The 17,690-nt window shown below is 50.8% G+C and overlaps 1 protein-coding gene across 2 annotated transcripts in view; it reads left to right on the top strand.

The window, feature by feature from the left end:
- SUFU (SUFU negative regulator of hedgehog signaling) overlaps positions 1-9,106 on the top strand; it is a 92,578-nt gene extending 83,472 nt beyond the window's left edge. For both annotated transcript variants that reach the window (XM_075717429.1, XM_075717428.1), the window contains exons 11-12: positions 5,408-5,476; positions 8,613-9,106. In XM_075717429.1, the coding sequence (XP_075573544.1) occupies positions 5,408-5,476; positions 8,613-8,702 (159 nt within the window). In that variant the 3' untranslated portion in view covers positions 8,703-9,106. The remainder of the gene's footprint in view (positions 1-5,407; positions 5,477-8,612) is intronic.
- Positions 9,107-17,690: the final 8,584 nt, after the last annotated feature.

The following is a 17,690-nucleotide window of genomic DNA, read 5'->3' as shown; positions in this document are numbered from 1 at the left end:
CAGCGCGAAGAAGGCCAAGCCAAGGGGAGAGCAGAGAGATGGGCTGGGGGATGCTTGTGGCACAAAGCATGATTCATCAGGGGGTTTTACTGGTAATGTTTAATTTCAGTGGGAAATGCTGACGTACTGTAACTTCACTTTTTGCTGTGCTGTCGACAGGAATTAAGCTGAAACATTTTTAGGGCAAAGGGCTCCTAAAAGTTGCTGGATATTTGCAGATGTAACAGATGACACGTGGCTTAGGGTAGAACTGCTCCACCCATTCCTGGCATAGCACCTGGATGGATGAACAGTTTCTTAGAAGGGTTGGTATGGTTTACATAGGGGCTTATTGCAATGTGTCCCCACCTTCTCTGGCTGAGCCATACAAGCCAGCTCTGTACTAAGTCCAGAACTAATAAAACATGGTTTCCTTTCTTTGACAAACCTGCTAGAAAAGCAAGTGGCTGTGTTTAATGCAAACAAAGCACTAGGGCAAAGTGTGGGATTGTTTGGTTTGTTTCTAGGTAGGCAAGAAAATTGGGTATTATCAGTAAAAGCACCCCTGCTTAGTTGTCCCTGGGCCAATAGCTTGTATCTTAGCCTGGACAAAGCATGTTTCCTGAAGTTGGACAGAGCTGCAGTTCAATTCCTAGATCAGCTTCTGAGGGTCTTCCTTAATCAAAGTCTTGCCAGCTGTGCCAGGCTTTCAACATCGGTATGACCTCTGGCTCCAGCCAGCCTTTCCCACGCTGAGAATTTCAAGCTCTCATGGTAGGGTTGAACCCTATAGTGAGAGATGGGGTGTTAACTCTGGGGTGGTATCTATAAGCTGACTATAAAGTCTTTAATGTTTTACTAAGAACTGGTTGCTTTCAAAGTCAGCCGAACTGGTCTAGAGCCCCATGACCTTGTGTACATTTTTAGATCTCGGCTGTTTTCATACACTTGCAGCCACGTACCTGTAACAAGTCATAATAAGGTTTCTCAACTATCTGCGGGTATGAAAGCTTCAACACCGAAAGCTTCAACAGAAGCTCCTTCAGTTGACCTGTAGGTAAGCCCTGTAGGTAAGAAGTAGGTTTCAGCAAGCTCAGGTGGGACTTGCCACGAGAGGGAGACATCATGCACGCAGCCTGTGTGTTCCCTGAACACATCCACCTGAATAAGACAGCCTAGTCTGGTATTTTGTAACGTGTCTGGACACATGCAGCTATTAGTGAGGCGGTGAGAACCTAAACTTCGGACCTCAGATGTGTGGTAGGTGCCTGTGGTAGAAAACAGGGACTTATCTTTTGGCTAGTCATCATCTTCCAAGCATCTGCAGCATGACTAACAGTCACAGAGCCTCAAAGCATACAAAAAATGGAGTCTGGATCTGCCAGCAATGGGATAGCACGTGTCCAGGCCTCTCTGGGTCAGGTCAGGGAGATCCTGATGCCAGCAGGACTGTGCAGCACTGAAGGAGATGTTTCAGATACCCGCAGCTGGCTGGCGGGGCCGTTCCCTGTTCGTACTGCAAACAGCCATTACAAAGGCTGAGCTACACCCTGAAACCAGCTTCGGCAGGCTGGGTCGGCAGGAGTGTTTGCACAGAGCTGTGAAAACACAGCGCTGCGAGCGCCTGGCCGCTGCAGCACTCGGGATGCCCGCCGCCACTCAGGAGAGCTCCTTCGCTTCCTCAATGCCATCTGAGAGATTTCATGGGAGAAAAGGCCTGTTCAGTGCGCATGGGACGGCTTCGTTTGCCTTCCAGATTGCGTTGGCTTTTCCCATGGCTGCAGCACAACAGCAGGGCTCTGTTTTCCTTTGGGAAGGGAATAAGCTGCTTCATCATTGTGATCTCTGTGCAGTGTCCTGTTGATAAGATCGCTTAACTGCATCGGAGGAAAACTCTAGATTCAGGTCTGAAATGTAAAGTGAACGGGGCCTATTTGTTTAATTTGAGCTTCTAAGGTTTAAATCCCAGAGGAAATTAAATTAGGTGCCTAGAGCAATGGCAGTCTGTCATGTTTATTTGCTGGGAATGTCACCTTTAATATCATGCACATATAACGTGTGTGTGTTAATGTAATGGGGTATCATACTGTGCAGGAGCAGGCATGCTACAAGAACTGGAAACCTGAAATACTGTGAGTGAGGGAAGCTGAGATGGGATTGGATTTATTCTCATCCTTCTCCGTTGGAGCAGAGACTCACTCACCAGCATGAAGGTGGTTTTGCTGATCGCAAGTGGGGATGGCAGCCTGATCTATGAGCACAGGCCTCAATGCTCTTGGGCCATTTCAATTGGGCTACTTCTAAGAGGAGAAATCTTGTCTAGACATGAATTCAGAATGACAATACTTCTTGCTTCAAAGCCCTCTTTAGCACCTGGTGTGCTGCGGGTGCATGCCTTCCCCCTGCATCCTTGGGAGAGTGCAAGAGTGCCGGTTTCCTGTGCCAAAGGACATGGCTGCTTGTACGTTTAGTTACGCTCGTGCTTCAGAGACTCTCTTCTTCTCCAGGAAGGAGAGCAGGTCTCCCCAGCAGCGTGGGGTGGTAGGGTTTGGGGTGGGTTTTTTCCAACTCGGGCTGTTGAGGACAAGCTCTGAGTGACACACTGTGTGAATGTCACTGCAGCAGTTTGTCATTGCAGCCTGTGACGCCTGCCCTCCACCAAAGTTAACTGTCTATGCAGGGCTTGCAGAACGATGCTGCAATCTTTTCTTAGCACGCTGCATAGAGCAGGCTGCCATCGCTTTGATCCCACAAATGCGGTCCATGAGACAGCTGAGCTGTGGACTCCTGTCCCACTCCACTTGTCAGACCCTTCAGGGAGCCAGTTCAGCTCACTAAATCAGTGGAATTTGGGGTTTTTTTCAGCTGGATTACCAAAACTCACTGAGAGGGGGCAGTGAACTGCAGATGGGCTCAGCCATCTCAGGGGGTTGCACCCCAGGTCAGTCCTAGCCACAGTGCTCCACGTAGGTTTGTCCCTACTCTGGCAGTCCGTGGCTTAGCCGGGACTTGACCTGTACCCCCTTCACTCTCCCCACCCTTCGCTCCTTTACGCCAGCACACCCTGTCTTGTTTTCCTCCAGCCTCGGAGCAGCTGGCTGCCTTGCACACGTGGTTCCCATTTCTCTCCTGCCTCTGGCACCTTGGGAGTGCCCAGGGGTCTTCCTGCTGCGCCTGTCTTCTAGTCCCCCTGCCAAGGCTATGGCTCCTCATTCCTGCTCTCTCACCCATCCCAACCTCTGGCATTTTTGCTCATCCGTGGATGGCTGAATATTCATTTCCTCCTTGCCTGATTGCTGTGAATACCAATTCCTCCTCCTTTTTCCGGCTGCTCTGTAGATTTTGATGTCTGCCAAATTGTTTTCATTCCCTCACCCCATTGTGGGCTGCACCTCCGCAGAAACCGATCTGCTCCGTGCAGAGCCCCAGCTCCCCACCCAGCTCTTCCTTCTGAGCTGAGCGATCGGGTTGCCCTCCTGCCTCTGACACGGACAGACAGCTTCCTCCTCCTGCAAACAGCCAACAAACGAGTGTCTCCAGTTCAACAGGCAGAATAGTTACAGGCTCCTGCAAGGAGACTGCAGTAGTTTGCGGTGGTACTGCGTGTTTCAGTGCAATGTTTCTCAGCTTGCCAGTCTGAGGATTGGTGCCAGGTTGCAGAGCCTGTCCAAAGCAGCAAGCTCCTGGCTCCTAGCTGAAGCAGGGTTTTCTCAGGCTCGAGGTATGATCAGAAAGGCCTGATGGAAGTGCCTGCATCTGTGCTGAGCAGCTCGGTCATAAACCCTGGCCTGGAGCCTGCGGCAGGTTGAAGCTAAGCGAAGAAGGGAATGTGGTGGAGAGAGGAGGTTGGAGTTCCCTCATCCCCTGGGAAATCTATGTGCAATGGCAGCAGCGTGGCAAGGTTGAAGGGGAGAGAGCTGCAGACACCTGGTAGCTCTCAGATCTGGATTTGGTGTTTTTGGATGTCTTCTCTTGCCAACCAAAGGAAGAAAGGGACACCAGTCTTCCCTTTCTCTTTCTGTCTCTTTCAAGCCCTGCTTCTGTGTTACCAAAATGGAGCCCAGAGGCTTCCACTTGCCAAATAGCCCATGGCATCCGGGCAGTCACTCGCTCCCCACTGAAGTTACTGGCACCAAGGAGCTGGTGGGCATGGGAGGTGGCTTCCTGCATGGAAGTCGGACAGCCTGGCTGCCCCTCTTCCAGATGTGAGCTGGAGGGGACAGCAGAGAGCTGTGGGGCTGGGCACTCAGTGCTGTCAGTGTTTGGTGCTGGAGCAGTCCCTCCTCTGGGAGTGAGCACGGAGCTCATGGCTGGGGAGGACAGGGAAAGGGAAAGGTGGGAAAGGGGGCACGGGGATGGTGGTTGCTTCAGGATGGAAAGCAATGCCAGAGACAGAGGAAAGGGTGGAGCAAAGGAAGGAAAGGAGGAGCAGAGGGGAAGAAACAAACCTGTAGGCTGAAATGGGAATAATCAGCTGGATAGTGCTGCAACCTAACTCCCAGGAATGCCGCTCCAACGCCCCCTCACCGCATGGGGATGTTTGCCTGGTCCCGCACTGCCGTCTCTGCTCCTGTGCCAAGCCAGCTGGCCTGCCTGGAGCTCTGGCCTTTATGACTGTTGTGAAGAGAGGCAGGACGTGTTTGCTTTTGGCTATCACGTGCTTTTTTAAAGAGGGTGGGAGTTCCTTCCCTTGAGTTCTCAGGGCTGGTTTCCCCTAGTGTTTCTGGTTTGTGTGACTTAGGGGGCTCCATGGAGCCAGGGTCATGGCCTCAGCTGGGAATTCTGACCCGTCGGCAGCCGCTTTCCTGGGCTACTTAGTGCTTGCCAGCCTGGCCTTGAGATGAGCCAAAAGCTTTCCAGCACAGGCACGCAGGATGGGCACGTGCAATACAACGTGGAGGTGCCTAGGGCGGGCACCTCTGGGAGCACCACCTGTACCCAGCATCTGGTTCATCTGAACCATGTGCTGCACTGGGGTCAGAGCCCTCCCCGTGCCCAGAGCACTGGCTCTGTATGGGTCTCAGGCTCTCCCTGCACTGCTGTTTCCTGATTAAACTGTGAGCCTAACTTCAATGGATCAGATGAAAGCGGCTCTCTGTCTCCCACTGTCTCTCCAACAGTTGTTATCTTGACCCCTTTTCTTCCTTCCCCACTCAGTCTGTCTAAAGCCGAGCCTCTAATTTTAGACTGAGGAAGATAATTGAGGGTCAAAAAAGATTGCTGTATAATTTTAACATTTTTTTGCAGTGGTTGGGGTGGGAGGCAAAGTTAGGAGCTCCTTGCCCTCAAACCTTTGTATTACGGGAAAGAAGGACATGGGGAAAGGAGTGAGCTGGTACAGTGTGCTCTCTGCAGAAGTCATTCTGTTTCTTGGCAATTAGCTAAAACTAGGAGCGTAAAGGCATAAACTACTGTATTTCCTTTGCAGATCTTATTGACCGAAGAGTTTGTAGAGAGAATGCTGGAAGATTTAGAAGATCTGAATTCTCCAGAGGAAGTAAGGCTGCGTCATTCCGGTATCTCCCATGTACTGTCCCAGACAGCTCAGCCCGTCCTGCAGCTTGCCTTTGATCCTCCCCTCAGCTCACAGGCTGCAGCCCTGCCCCACAGACTTGAGGCCTTGCTAAACCTTCACATCTGCAGTGAACTAAGGCACTGAGAGAAGGGATTGCAAGAAATATAGGGCAGGGGTGGGTGTTAAGGGAGACTCTGCATTTCCTTTCTGCCAGCATCTTTCCCAACATGGTATCTGAGCGCCCCGAATCAAAGCGGTGCAGCCCCTGGGCCAGGTGACGGGGTTTCCTCCATGCCATACATAGTGTCCTCAGCAGCAGCTCCAGGCACATCACCTTCCCCCCCTTTCAGAAAGGCTGAAAGCTGTGGCAGCACCTTTACTGCTGAACAATCTGTTGTAGGGGCCTTCTTTTTTGGGTTTGGGGAGCAGACGGGGGCTCTTTCACATCTGCAACTTGGCCTTCACCTGGTGCCCCTGCACGGCATGCAGAGGACCATCACCAGCCTGGAAGCGTTATAGCAACAGCCAAGGGAGCTTTATAAAGCTTTGCTGTGCGGTGCTAAACTTCCCCCTGCCATGTGATCTCTTCCTGGGGAACATTTAACACCCTGTCTCCCATGCATGCCATATAAATATTCTGCTTGACTTCAAAGAGCAGTGGCAGAAATGACATGTAATATTTTTAATCCCATTTTTTACAGCTCCCTGCAGACTCTAAAGAAACTTTCCTTGGCTTGTAGAGCAGGCCTCCCATCCCTTGCCCTGCTCCCCTCCCCCCAGGAAAATCTCAGGGCTCTAATTGTTTAATCCAGAGTTGATTTAATGCCAGGGTGTTCTTCACTGTGTGAGTGAGGGGAGCACGCTGCTGGCTGTGCAGTGACTTTCAGGCCAGCTTTTATCCCGTTAAACCTAATCCAAAGCTCATTTTCGCTAGTGACATGGAAGCCCAGGAGCACTGTGGTTTGAAGGCCCTTTAGTTAAGGCTTTGGATGGCTCATGTTCCTTCACTCTCTGCTGAGAGGCAGAGGCAGTGGGCATGGCAGCTCCTGGCACAGCGAGCGGGTGCTCGGTTCCGAGTTACTGTGACTTTGCTAAATTAAAAAGTGAAAAACTAAAAAGTGAAAAACAAACAAATGCAAAGGATGAGTTCTCCAAGAGGATTGCTTTGGAACCTCTCCTGTTTATAAAAAGGAAAATACTTGAGATGAAATGTGATCTTTCAGCATCCAAATTCCTCCACGGATTTGTAACTTGCAGGATCCCAGTTTAGGCCAACTGAAGGCGTTCCTCAGCAGCCCTGCCTGTTGCTGATGATATTCATGTGGTAGAACGAAGCGCTGCAAGAAGAGTCTTTCCTTTGCTACATAAAGAGCCACCTGTGTTAAGTGAAATTAAGTGAAATGATCTGTCTGAGTATCTTTAGCATGTTTTTCACATACCATAGACATTGAACTCGGAAGAATCCCCTGGGCAGTGTAGGGCCACTAGATTATATGGTGCAAGATACACGCAGAGCTTGAGTTTAAAAAAAACAACCACAAGTGGGACTTGGGCTGTTTATGTTTCCTAGAGGAGAAAGAGTGGGAGTTTATGGTAGCCACTGTCCTGAACGATCCTCCTGCCATGCCCTGAGATCATGGGTCAGACCCTGAATGACCAGCCTGGCATACTAAGGTCAATGGGTACCAACTGCAGGTTACCCTCATACACAGCTGCAAATGGAGCAAGGTCAGGAGCAAATTCATGTTAGAGCCACCCTTGCTGTGAAGCAGGCAGCTGGAGGGGATCTCCTTTAGCAGGAACCTGCCACTGAGCGTATGTTAACGTCCTTCAGAAATGGGGCACTTACGGGAAGACAGACAAGTAGTTGGATAAAGACGAATGATTTGCAGGTCACCGTCCCCTTACACCAACTCTCTAATTCATGCAGCCCCTGCTTACGGCACTGCTGGCCTTGGTCTGAGGACTATCCTAGGAGAGGACCGCTGTATCTGTAACCATTCTGAATTGTCACTGATGGTGTGGGATCCTAGTGAGATTTCTCCCTGGGAGTCCTGTTGGGGTGTCAGGTGGTGCTACACCATGGGTGCAGCAGAGTTTTAAAAACAAAATCAAGTTTTAAAAACAGCCATCCAGCTGTGGGGCAGATTTGTAGCCTAAGAGATTCCACCTCCCACCCCCACGCTCTCCCCCAACCTGTTTTTGAGAGATCTGTGTGAATGCGTGGGCCCTGGTCAAAGGTGGTTGTGAGAAGGGTTGACGGTAAGGCTCCTTGGACCTCCATCCCCACACGGTCATGATTGGGATCAGAGATGTTGGGGTGACTTCCCAGCCTAAGGCGGGGTGCCCTGGAGCAACATCAGGACAGGACCAGTGCACTTGCCTTGTTTGGGAAACATTGGCCAGAGACCGTGCTGTGTAAACCAGACTGGGGCAAAAAATCTCGCTTCCCTGTGCTTCGATCAATGTTTGCAAAACAGCCTGAGCAGCCGAGTGCCTGTGTGAATATGAGGCATTGTACAGGCACTCTGCGAAGCCTTTGTGCCAGAGGTGGGTAGGGCTGGAGCAGAAATGCTGTTAGGCACGCTGGCTCTCCCCAGCCAGGGCGGCACAGTTTGCCCTCCCAGAGGTGATGGCCATTTGCAAACCTGTCACCCAGCAGAGCCGTGCTAGCTCACTTAAATCCCACCCTGTATGAGCAAGAGTTTGAAAGCTGCCGTAAGTCTCCCTTTAAAGCAAACGGTGGGCTCTGGGGGCCAGGGTAGGTGAAAGGAAAGGGGCATGGTCAGGTAGGAGGGAAGATATTTGTGCTGTGAATTTTCAGAGGGGTCGGGGAGGAGGAATGGTGATGGGAGCAGAAACCCTCCAGAATCCATTTGATGAAATAAACAGTGCTTGGGCTGAAATCTCAGAACTTTACTTTGGCAGCTGAGGCACAGGCCACATTATCTAATGTCCACTGCTGTCCAAAACATACTGATGGGGAAATGTTTTCTTAGTGGCCTCTTGTTTTAAAAAATAATAATAATATAGGGCTGCCTGCCTGTACAGTGATTTTGGTTTTTTCTGTGCAGGTTGCAGTGATATACATTCACTGATTCTCTTTACTGTCTTACAGTTTAAACTTCCAAAGGAGTACAGCTGGCCTGAAAAGAAACTGAAAGTTTCCATCTTGCCAGATGCCGTGTTCGACAACCCGCTGCATTAGAGCTGAATTACACCCTTCTAACAACTGGGAGAGCCAAGTTACTGTCCATTACCCAGTGACTCACAGGATAATTAATGCAGTAAAAACTCTGCCTGCAAATAAAAGAGTTTGCTGCACAACCACTGCAAACAGAAGAGGAGCTACTCAGCACCAGCCTAGACCGAACTGAGCCCTTTCCTTTATCCTTCCCAAGGCTGAGCTCTCTGGGAACAGCCTGCGTATGTGTGAGTGCGAGTGAGAAATATTTAACTATGAAAATTAGTAGTAAGAATCCTTCTCTCTCCTAGCTACAGAACTTCCCTCTGCCTTAGCCCAGGGTGTAGACGCTCTGCACGCCTGTATTTACACATGCATTTCTGCCAGGTGCGAGCCTATAATCCATGGATTAAATGTTCTTTACGTGACTCTGGAGTCCTTTTGTTAGCCAAACTTTTACTGACTGCAGAACTGTTCTTCCATGTGCTATTTTTTTTTTCTTTTCAGAAACAGAATGGTATTTCCCCTGTTTAAAGGAGGCCAAAAGCTCACATGCTTGAAGCTGAACAGATTTAAAGATGAACTTTCTAGTTCAGTCAAGAAAAACAAACCCAGATCCTCCCTGCCCTCAAATTAGGCATGTTTTAAGTGTTGGTCTTGGTGCTATTAGCTATGGTATCGCTGCAAAACAGAGGCAACTTTATTCTCGCGCATCCTGTCCTTGTGCCTGAACCCCAGGGAAGGTCGCAACCTCTGGTTTTGCACAAGCAGGAGGAAGAAAGCTACCGGGGCGGGGGAGATCTCCTGTTTACAGTGTGTTTATCTTTAAAGAGATACTGTCAAGTATTTTTTCCTCACTATTGTACAGAATTTGAGAAGCGAGAAAGAACCATTTGTTCACAGGGACAACTTCAGCAGTTCTGCAGGATCCAGAGGGCTGCTTGAAAGCATATGAAATGGAGATCGCCACCCTGGCGTAGCAGAGAGGAGACTCAGCCTCAATAAAGCCAACGATTCTCCCTGTTCCAGCAGGGTTGTGTCCTAGCGCAGCTCCATTTTCCCCTCTAGCCTCGCTGTGGTGGCTCTTCTTGTTGCTGACGTCCCTCCTTTCAGATAGATTTGAACTGTAAAGCATCAAAATCAGTTTGAAAAGACCCTCTCTCTAGATCCCTGTGGCTTCCTCCTTGGAGCAGACATGGCGTACAGAGGAGACAGGGTCAGGCTGTGTCTCTGCGTGGAGACGCTGGCCCCTGTGGATATGCTGCAGCAAACCACCGCAGGCTTTCCCCCCTGCTGCTGTTGCAGGTTGTTTCTGATGCCTATTCCCCAGCCTTCCTCTGCCCTTTGTCTTTTGGTGACAACTCTTCTCTCCTTGTCAGGGGAGGTGCAGCTTTCCTTCCACCCCTTTCTGCCTACAAGCTAACTTGGTGATTTATGCGCAATTGCTGTGTGATCCTAATACAAGTATAACAAAAGCTTTTAACACTTAACTCCCCTGATCAAACAGCAAAGTCCAGGAGGCCTCACAGTACCCCAGGGTTGGTTTTCTGTTTGTTTTCTGATTTGATTCCTTCCTGGCACAGTCAGCTTTGATATTTTTTGCATATATTTGGGGCTGGTTAATGTTGGTCAAGAAGCAAAGCTAGGAGCCACAAAGCTTTCCTTGAACTTGCTACAGAATTCCTCTGTGGCCTCAGGCAAGTCACTCAATGTCTCTCTGTGCAGAGAGGGTGATTATTGACTAGAGGGCTGTAGGACCTACCGAAGCATGCCAGGGTTTGCAGGGGAGGGCGTGCTTTGTGTACAAAGTAGTATTTGTATTATTATAATTGTTGTTATATTATAATTTAAGGCAGGCCAAATGCAGGGTCCAACACTGCTCGGCAGAACCTTCCTTTCTGCAAAGCTACGAAAGCAATTTACATGTAAATGAGTTTGTCATTTTGTCTGAACTCAGAGGATCATCTTAAAATCCTGCTGCGAAAGAACAAACTTTCAGATATCTGCATGTGCCAGCCAGAGTGATTTCTGTGCTGTGGCAGACTGCATTCATCCGTGGGATCTCTTGGCCAGTTTTCATTGTCCTGGTTAGCACTAAGCATCCCTTCTGCACTGTAGATGTATATGCAGGGGACAGCGTGGGCGAGAAAACGGCATGATAATGTACCAGTCCAGCTTCAAAAATGAAGTGCCCAAGTGTCCCACCGCAAGATAATGAACAAACAGACAATTGTGACAGTCAGGAAAAAGGCAAGGGCAGCAACTACAATTTTGTCCCAAAGCCATCCGCCAACAGTAGCCCACGGACTGCTCTTGTATGAGCTTGCTGGGGGTGCCTGCAGCAGAGCTGGCCTGTTGCCACGATGCTGGCTGCTCTTCCTTGTTTCCAGATGCTAGCTCTCATTAAAAGGAGCTTAAAATCCACATCTTAGTGGAGAAGGGACATTTGGAAGGTCAATTGTTGCTGTTCCTGCAGAGATCAGCACGGGGCAGAGAGAAGTCCATCAGACCCGCTCTGGGCTCTGACACACATCTGGAAAGCTTAGGACCTCCTGCCCTATGAACTCTTTGAGCCTTTGCAGCAGGGATGCGGTGCTGTACGCAGGGAAAGCACCTCCTCCAAGCTGGCTTGTGCTCCAGTTCTGCCTTTCTTATGTGTATGTTTTCCTCACCGTATTTACTCTCATCAGACGCTCTGGGCTGGGTTTTCATTGACTTCAGAGGGAGCACGCTGAATGCATTTGAAAATCCACCCAGTATCCTTGTGTGTGTGTATTTTTGTTCCATGTCATGTATTTATATATAGTTCTGTGTATTTGAGTTATGAACAGGTGGCATGCCAGAAATCTCTGTTTCTGAGACACTTTCTCACAGATCTTTGCTGGTAGCCAGATAACAATTGAGGGGAAGGTTTGAAGGGAAGGAAGTGAAATCTTCCTATTTAGTTAAGGGGAAAAATATTAGACAAATAACTGCTAAAATAGAAATCTCTGTCTTATTGTTAGACCAACTGTAAGAGAGAAACTGGTGAAAGTCAGCCCTTAAGCTCCAAGGTCGTGTCGCTGCCTTTCAACAGTTATCTAAGAATAAGAAAGTTGCATGTTACTCAGTATCGTGAAGAGCTGTGCACCCACAGGATCTCCCCTCCCTCCCCTGATTCACATCAAGTTTGCAACCGTGCCAAAGGCTTACTCATTGGCAAGTAAATGAGATCTCGAGTTTGGATATTTTCATCTTGGGGAAAGAGGACATGCCTGTGTGTGAAGGAAATGGAAAAGAAACCTTTGTATTTTAGTGAGCAAGTAGTTAGAAAAAGGGAAATGCATCAGTGTTAATAAACGCCGTGGTATTTTTCTAGCCCAAACCTGCTGAGATGGTAGGTCCACTGGTGCTGATTTTTTCTAGATTGTGTAGAAGGTTTGAAGCAGGATTGTATGAAACCAAAACCTGTGAGGTTTGTGTTGGCTGAAGATAGTGATCTGGATGGAAATGAACGCAGTTTAGAAGCAGTGAGTACAGGTTTTCTCCCTCCCGGAGAAATCTTGCGATGCACGTCAATAGGGATATTTCCAAAGATGAAGAACCTTATGGCACACCCGCAATGCCTTGAAAATCCAACATGTGACAGCAATTCTGAAACAAGAGAAGTCCCAAAATCAAGGACTACTCTCCCTCTCAACTCATGATTAAAAACAGGAGAAGGAATGTATAGTTTCAATATTAAAATATGTGGGATACAATCTGAGCAGAGCAGTTAGTCTTGTAGCTGATGTGACCTACAGTGATATTTTCAGTGGCTTAGATAGGTGGTGCCTGCTGTGTATAATGTCTTTGAGGATGGTGATGTATTGGTTTTACTGTACATAGATTTGCCAACAGTGATTTGAAATGATATTCTGAAGCTCTTCAAATATTCAGTTGCTCTTGGATGGCTTTTGAAATGACACCATCGGGTCATCAAACGGTCTTTGAAGAAGTGGGGGTTGTAGTGTTTTTCATCTGCAACCAGTAGAAATATTTAGGGGGTGTAGCTTTTAAAAAAAACCAGTTGAAAGCGATGCTTGGCTTGGAGGGGGCAGATTGCTGGGGAGAGGTTGTGTGGTGGGGGAGCGGGTTAGCAGCCTCCCTCCTGCACCCACAGCTCGGGCTTCAAGGCAGCACAGTCCTTGTGCATCTCGGGTGCTGCAAGGCAAGCTAACGTGGGTGCAGGGAAGCTAGAAACCAAAGTGAGAATCATCAAGGCCTTGGCACAGCATGGGGTCCCTGCAGACAAGTCCTCATTTCCATGCCAGGACCCGCTGAGCTCCTGCACGGGTGCAAGCAGCCAGCCACGCGCATCCCACTGCGTGTTCACACTCTGGCCTGTACCCGCCGCTGATGGTAGAGACTGCACATGGCTGTGTGAGCTGCATCTGAGGTTAAGTCAAAGATGGGAAGCGGCAGTGTGGCTGCTTCAGTCTCATTTGTTATTTTAATTAGCGTGGGGTGGGGAGTGGAGCTCGTGCTCTGCTGCCCTTCGTGAGAACCTCCAGGCTGGTCACTGAGCAAGCCTTATTGCTCACCCATCGTCTGTTCCCTTCGTCAAATGTCCCCCCAGCTCCTCACAAGAACCTTTCTCAGATGCTTCACTGGAAAATGTCTGACTGCATGCTTCGCAGGACGCTGTGTTAGACGACAGGTCAGCATGGGATCATGGCTGCTCGGCTGTTTATCTGTCCTGATGACTACTCCCTCCTCCTAGGTAGGCATCTAGAGTCCATGACCCACTTTGCCGGCCTGTGTCTGGCTGGGGCAAGGCAGCGTCATGTCAGGTGGGGAGAAGAGATCCGCAGATCTTCAGGCCAGAGGAAACCCTTAGACCCATGTGTCTGATTTTCCCCTAGCCCAGGTCATGGCCTTGTACCCTGTGGCTCTGCTGTATCAAGTCTTGGGCTTCAGACCCTGTGCTGTCGCAGCCCCGTGAGGAGGGGGTCCCGCACCATGAGAGCCCTTCCACCTCCCAGGGACTTGATCCTCTGCAAAACTGCCCTCTCTTTAGAGTATATATTGTGCCTTAATTCTCCCTGTGAGTGAAGCTGCAAGGGTAGATGAATTGTTGAGCAACTAGGAATCCCTTTCTGTGCATCTGTCTCTATTGATAAATGCCAGCCTGCACAGCAGCCAGACTGTATCCAAAACAGTCTTGAAATGCACGTTTGTCGGTGGGGTTCGCCTCCCGAGATTTTAAAGCTGGATTTAGGTTTCTGGGACCGTGTCAGTTTTTAACGAGCTCTGTAGCAACCTACTATTTTTATAACATTTTTTCTGTTGTGCAAGTGTCTGCTTGTTCTCTTTTCTTTTAAAAAAAAAAAAAACCTTGTGTTCGACATGAGTCCTAAATTTCAAATGGAGAATAAGCCTGAGGTTGCAAATGTGTTTTAAACCTGGCCCTGCGTCGACCTGTCTCTCTCAGGCAGTGAACCTGTCGTGTATCGTGCTTCACCACCTCTTCATTTCTACCATGATTCTGTTTCAGCTAAAATTGCTGACAGACCATAAAATCATCAGAAGTGCCACATCAGTTCAGAAACATCATTTCTAGTCTGCCGTGAAGGTAGCCCCTTCCCTTTCCCTTGCCAAAAGACCACGGCACATTTCACCGTTCGGCTCGTAGGGCCCCGACAGCGGGAGAGGAACATCAGCCCAGAAAGGGCTGCACATGGCAGATGTGGCCGGCCAGTGCCTGGTTGGTTTTGAACTGTCCCGATGCTATGTCTCCCCTCTTTAAAAAGAGGGAGAGAGAGAGAGGAAAAAAACCAACTCGAAAAGCCAGAGGAATATTTCCTGCCAATTGTTGTGTTTTGCAAACACTGGTCTTTTCTCTCGCCTTCTCCCTCCGTTCCCGGCAAGGCTGGAGATGAAAATGGCTCCTTTGTTCCTTTCCCTGGGGCCCAACTGCAGTGAAAGTGCGGCTCCGGAAACCCTCTGCTGCACGAGCAGCAAGGGTGGGAGGGACCGAGCTGTCGCCGTGTGCGGTAGGTCCTACATAAACACGGCATGTGTTGACAATGCCGCGGGCAGGATGGGTGCAGAAGCGCAGAAGGACTTTGCGGTGCTGGCGATGAAGCTCCTGCCCCGTTCCTCCTGCGGCAACAAGCGGGCTGCGAAACCCGCGGGGGACAGAGGAAGGGGAGGCGGGCGTCAGTGGCCGTGTCATGCTGGCAGTGACTGATCACGGGCTGGGGGGCTCCAGACCCTTTTGTTCTCAGCCTTTGGCTTTCCCCGAAGCAGCGGTTTGCAGCCCCGTGGAAGCAGACGGCATCCCGCTGGGGGCTTGTACCGATGCCCTGGCCCCCGCACCGGGATGCTCCTTGCGCTTATCCAGCCCTGGAGTCCCGGTGCTCCACGTTTGGCTGCGGTCACGCTCCAAAAACAAGTTTAGTCATTCAAAACCCTTCTCTCCTCCGGCCCAGGTTGGACATGCCGGCTTTTCCCTTTTTTTAAAGGGATGGAGGTTTTGCCGCTCACTGGGGACGCTACTTGTTCTGTAAGCTGGACGGTTTCTGCAAAACCTAGAGCAAAGGCAGCTTCCCAGGGCGGGGGACACGTGGGGTGACCGGGACCACAGCGAACCCTGACCCAGCTCGCAGCCCGGAGGTGAACCTTTCTGTAGTTCAGCTGTGTGCGTGTGCGAGAGTGTGCGGTCTGCGTGCGCGGGGTCGCGTCGAGCGAGGAGCCCGAGGACGCTACCGGCGGGGCTGGAAGGAGCCCGTGTTTCTGCGGCAGGTGTATCAGTACCTTGTAGATGGCCTTTCTTCCCCCTTCCCTCCTCCTTTTTTTTTTTATAAAAGACAAAAAACAAATGGAAAGCTAAACTAGCAGAGGTTTTTAAATATTTTATATTAGTTTCTAATGTAAATTCTTACATTGTTATTGCAGTGCTGGGTGTGTTTCGCCTGCACGTGACTTTTTGTAATATTTTTGTGAATCACTAAACGTTTTTTTCCTCCGTGTATTCTAAGTGCATTAAACGTATTTGCAGAATTGTCGGTGTCCTTCTCTGCAGGCGACTCAGCGGGACCGCCTGCCTTCTGCTTGGCCCCACAGCTTCCCCAGCAACCCCTTCGCCTCCGCCATTCCTCACCGGCGCCTTCTGCCCCTGGCCCCGGGGGAGCGGGGTCTCTTGCCCAGAGCTCCCGAGTGCAAGCATGGGAGAGAAAGGGGTCTTCCTTTTCCCAAAAATCCTCAGGAAAATGGCCAATCCCAGGCCTTGCCCAGTGCAGGATCCTCCGCGAGCATCCCATGAGCATCCGCTGGCGCAACCCCTTGAGCGCCCTGATGGCCAGGCTTTTTCGTGTCATTTGGACGAGCCAGAATAGGGAGCACTTGCACGTGGGTCCCAGGACCTCATCCGCCGGCACAGGAAGGAGGAAGCCAGGGTGAGTGCCGGGTCAGGTCCACGCTCCCATCCTCTGCCAAGCGCCTCTTGGCTTCAGCGGGATTTGCGGGGGTGTGGATGTGCGTGCAGAGACCGAATATGTCGGAGAAGAGACACAGCAAACACTTATGAAAAAATATTACTGAGCTAACGTTGCAATGATTTCCCAGTAACACAGAACGATTTTGCAGTAATCATTTTACACTCCTCGGTAATAAATTCCTTTAAGGTCAGAGAGAAGAAGGGTGGAATATCTGGGGGGAAGGGAGATCGCTGTGCACAGAGGAAGGGTGACAGGGAAGGGAAAGGATGCACGGGAGCTGAAATCCAGCTTTGGGCAGGTTTTGCGCTGGCTCTTCGGGGTGTTATCTCAGCCCTCCCTGCATCGAAAGCAGAGCAATCAGCAGAAAGGGTTTCTGCGAGGATTTGTTTCCTTTTGAAGTTTGGGGTGAAAACCATCCTGTCCTGAAGAACCTCTCCCACAGCCACATCCAGACACGAACTGTCCCAGCCCCAAGGCAAAGCAGCGGGATCTCCAAGCGCTGCCAGCGCAGAGCAACCCGTGCTGGACGTGCCGAAGGGAACGTGGCCATAGCTTGGCCGGGTTTCATCGTGTCACTTGAGGAAACCTCGACCTTGGGGGAGTGAGCGAGAAGCAGCCTGCAGCTGGTCCCCTCACCTGAGGGGACCATGCCTTCCCAGGCCTTGAAGCATTTGCAAGCGCAGGCCGCCTCCCCGGGACGTCCCGGCGAGGGTGGCAGAGCCAGGGCGGGCTGGGGACGCCGCTGCTTGTGCAGTGCTGGGAGCCCTCCCCGCCGGCCGCCCCTGGCGCTTGGTTAATTTAATTAAGGAATTAAACGGTCCGCCTTCGCCATCCCTGTGGTGGCCGAGCGGTCCCCCCTTTGCAACGGCACATCCCAGCCGATCCCTTGGTTCAGCCCCAAATCTGGAGGGGACGGGGTGTCCCTGGGGGGGCTGCGGCACAGCGGGGTGCCCCTCTCCCACTGCCACCCTTCACCCTGCGCCCCGCCACTGGCGCGGCCGTGCCCGGCCTGGGCAGCCTCACCGCTCTGCCTCCACCCCAGCCCAAAGCACCTTCGGGCAGTGAATTTAATTAAGGTTTCTGAAAAGCGGTGTCTGGGAGCCCCTCCTGGATCTGCGGCTCTGAACTTCATTAGGAGCGGTTTATTGCTAATAATGCCAGCAGCTTCTCTAATTAATAATGGAAGGACTGCAAGCAGATGCCAAGCCAGGAGAGGAAAGGGATTTGTTTGTTTATTTCTCTCCTCTCTTGGTTTGGGCTTGGTTTTTTGGTTTTTTTTTTTGGAGTGCAGAGGGAGGGCTGGGGCTCGTTTCCCATCTGAGAAGTGAACGGCAGCACCTGGGAGCCTCAACGGGGAAGAGGGTGCACCTGCGGGGGAGGAGGGGGAGATGGGGTGAGGTGGGAGATGGGTCCCCACGGGGCGTGGCGAGGGGGGCAGCCCCCATGGCAAGGGGCTCTGGGTCCGGCGGTGCTCCCTGCCCACCCAGGGCAGAGCCAACGTGGCCGCTGGTTGTGCTGGCCTTGGGCACCCAGGGATGGTCCTGACCGTGGA

The sequence above is a fragment of the Pelecanus crispus genome, chromosome 10 (assembly GCF_030463565.1).
Source record: "Pelecanus crispus isolate bPelCri1 chromosome 10, bPelCri1.pri, whole genome shotgun sequence".
Lineage (NCBI taxonomy): Eukaryota > Metazoa > Chordata > Aves > Pelecaniformes > Pelecanidae > Pelecanus > Pelecanus crispus.
Note: the sequence above shows the minus strand (reverse complement) of the source record. Positions and strands in the feature narration are given on the sequence as shown.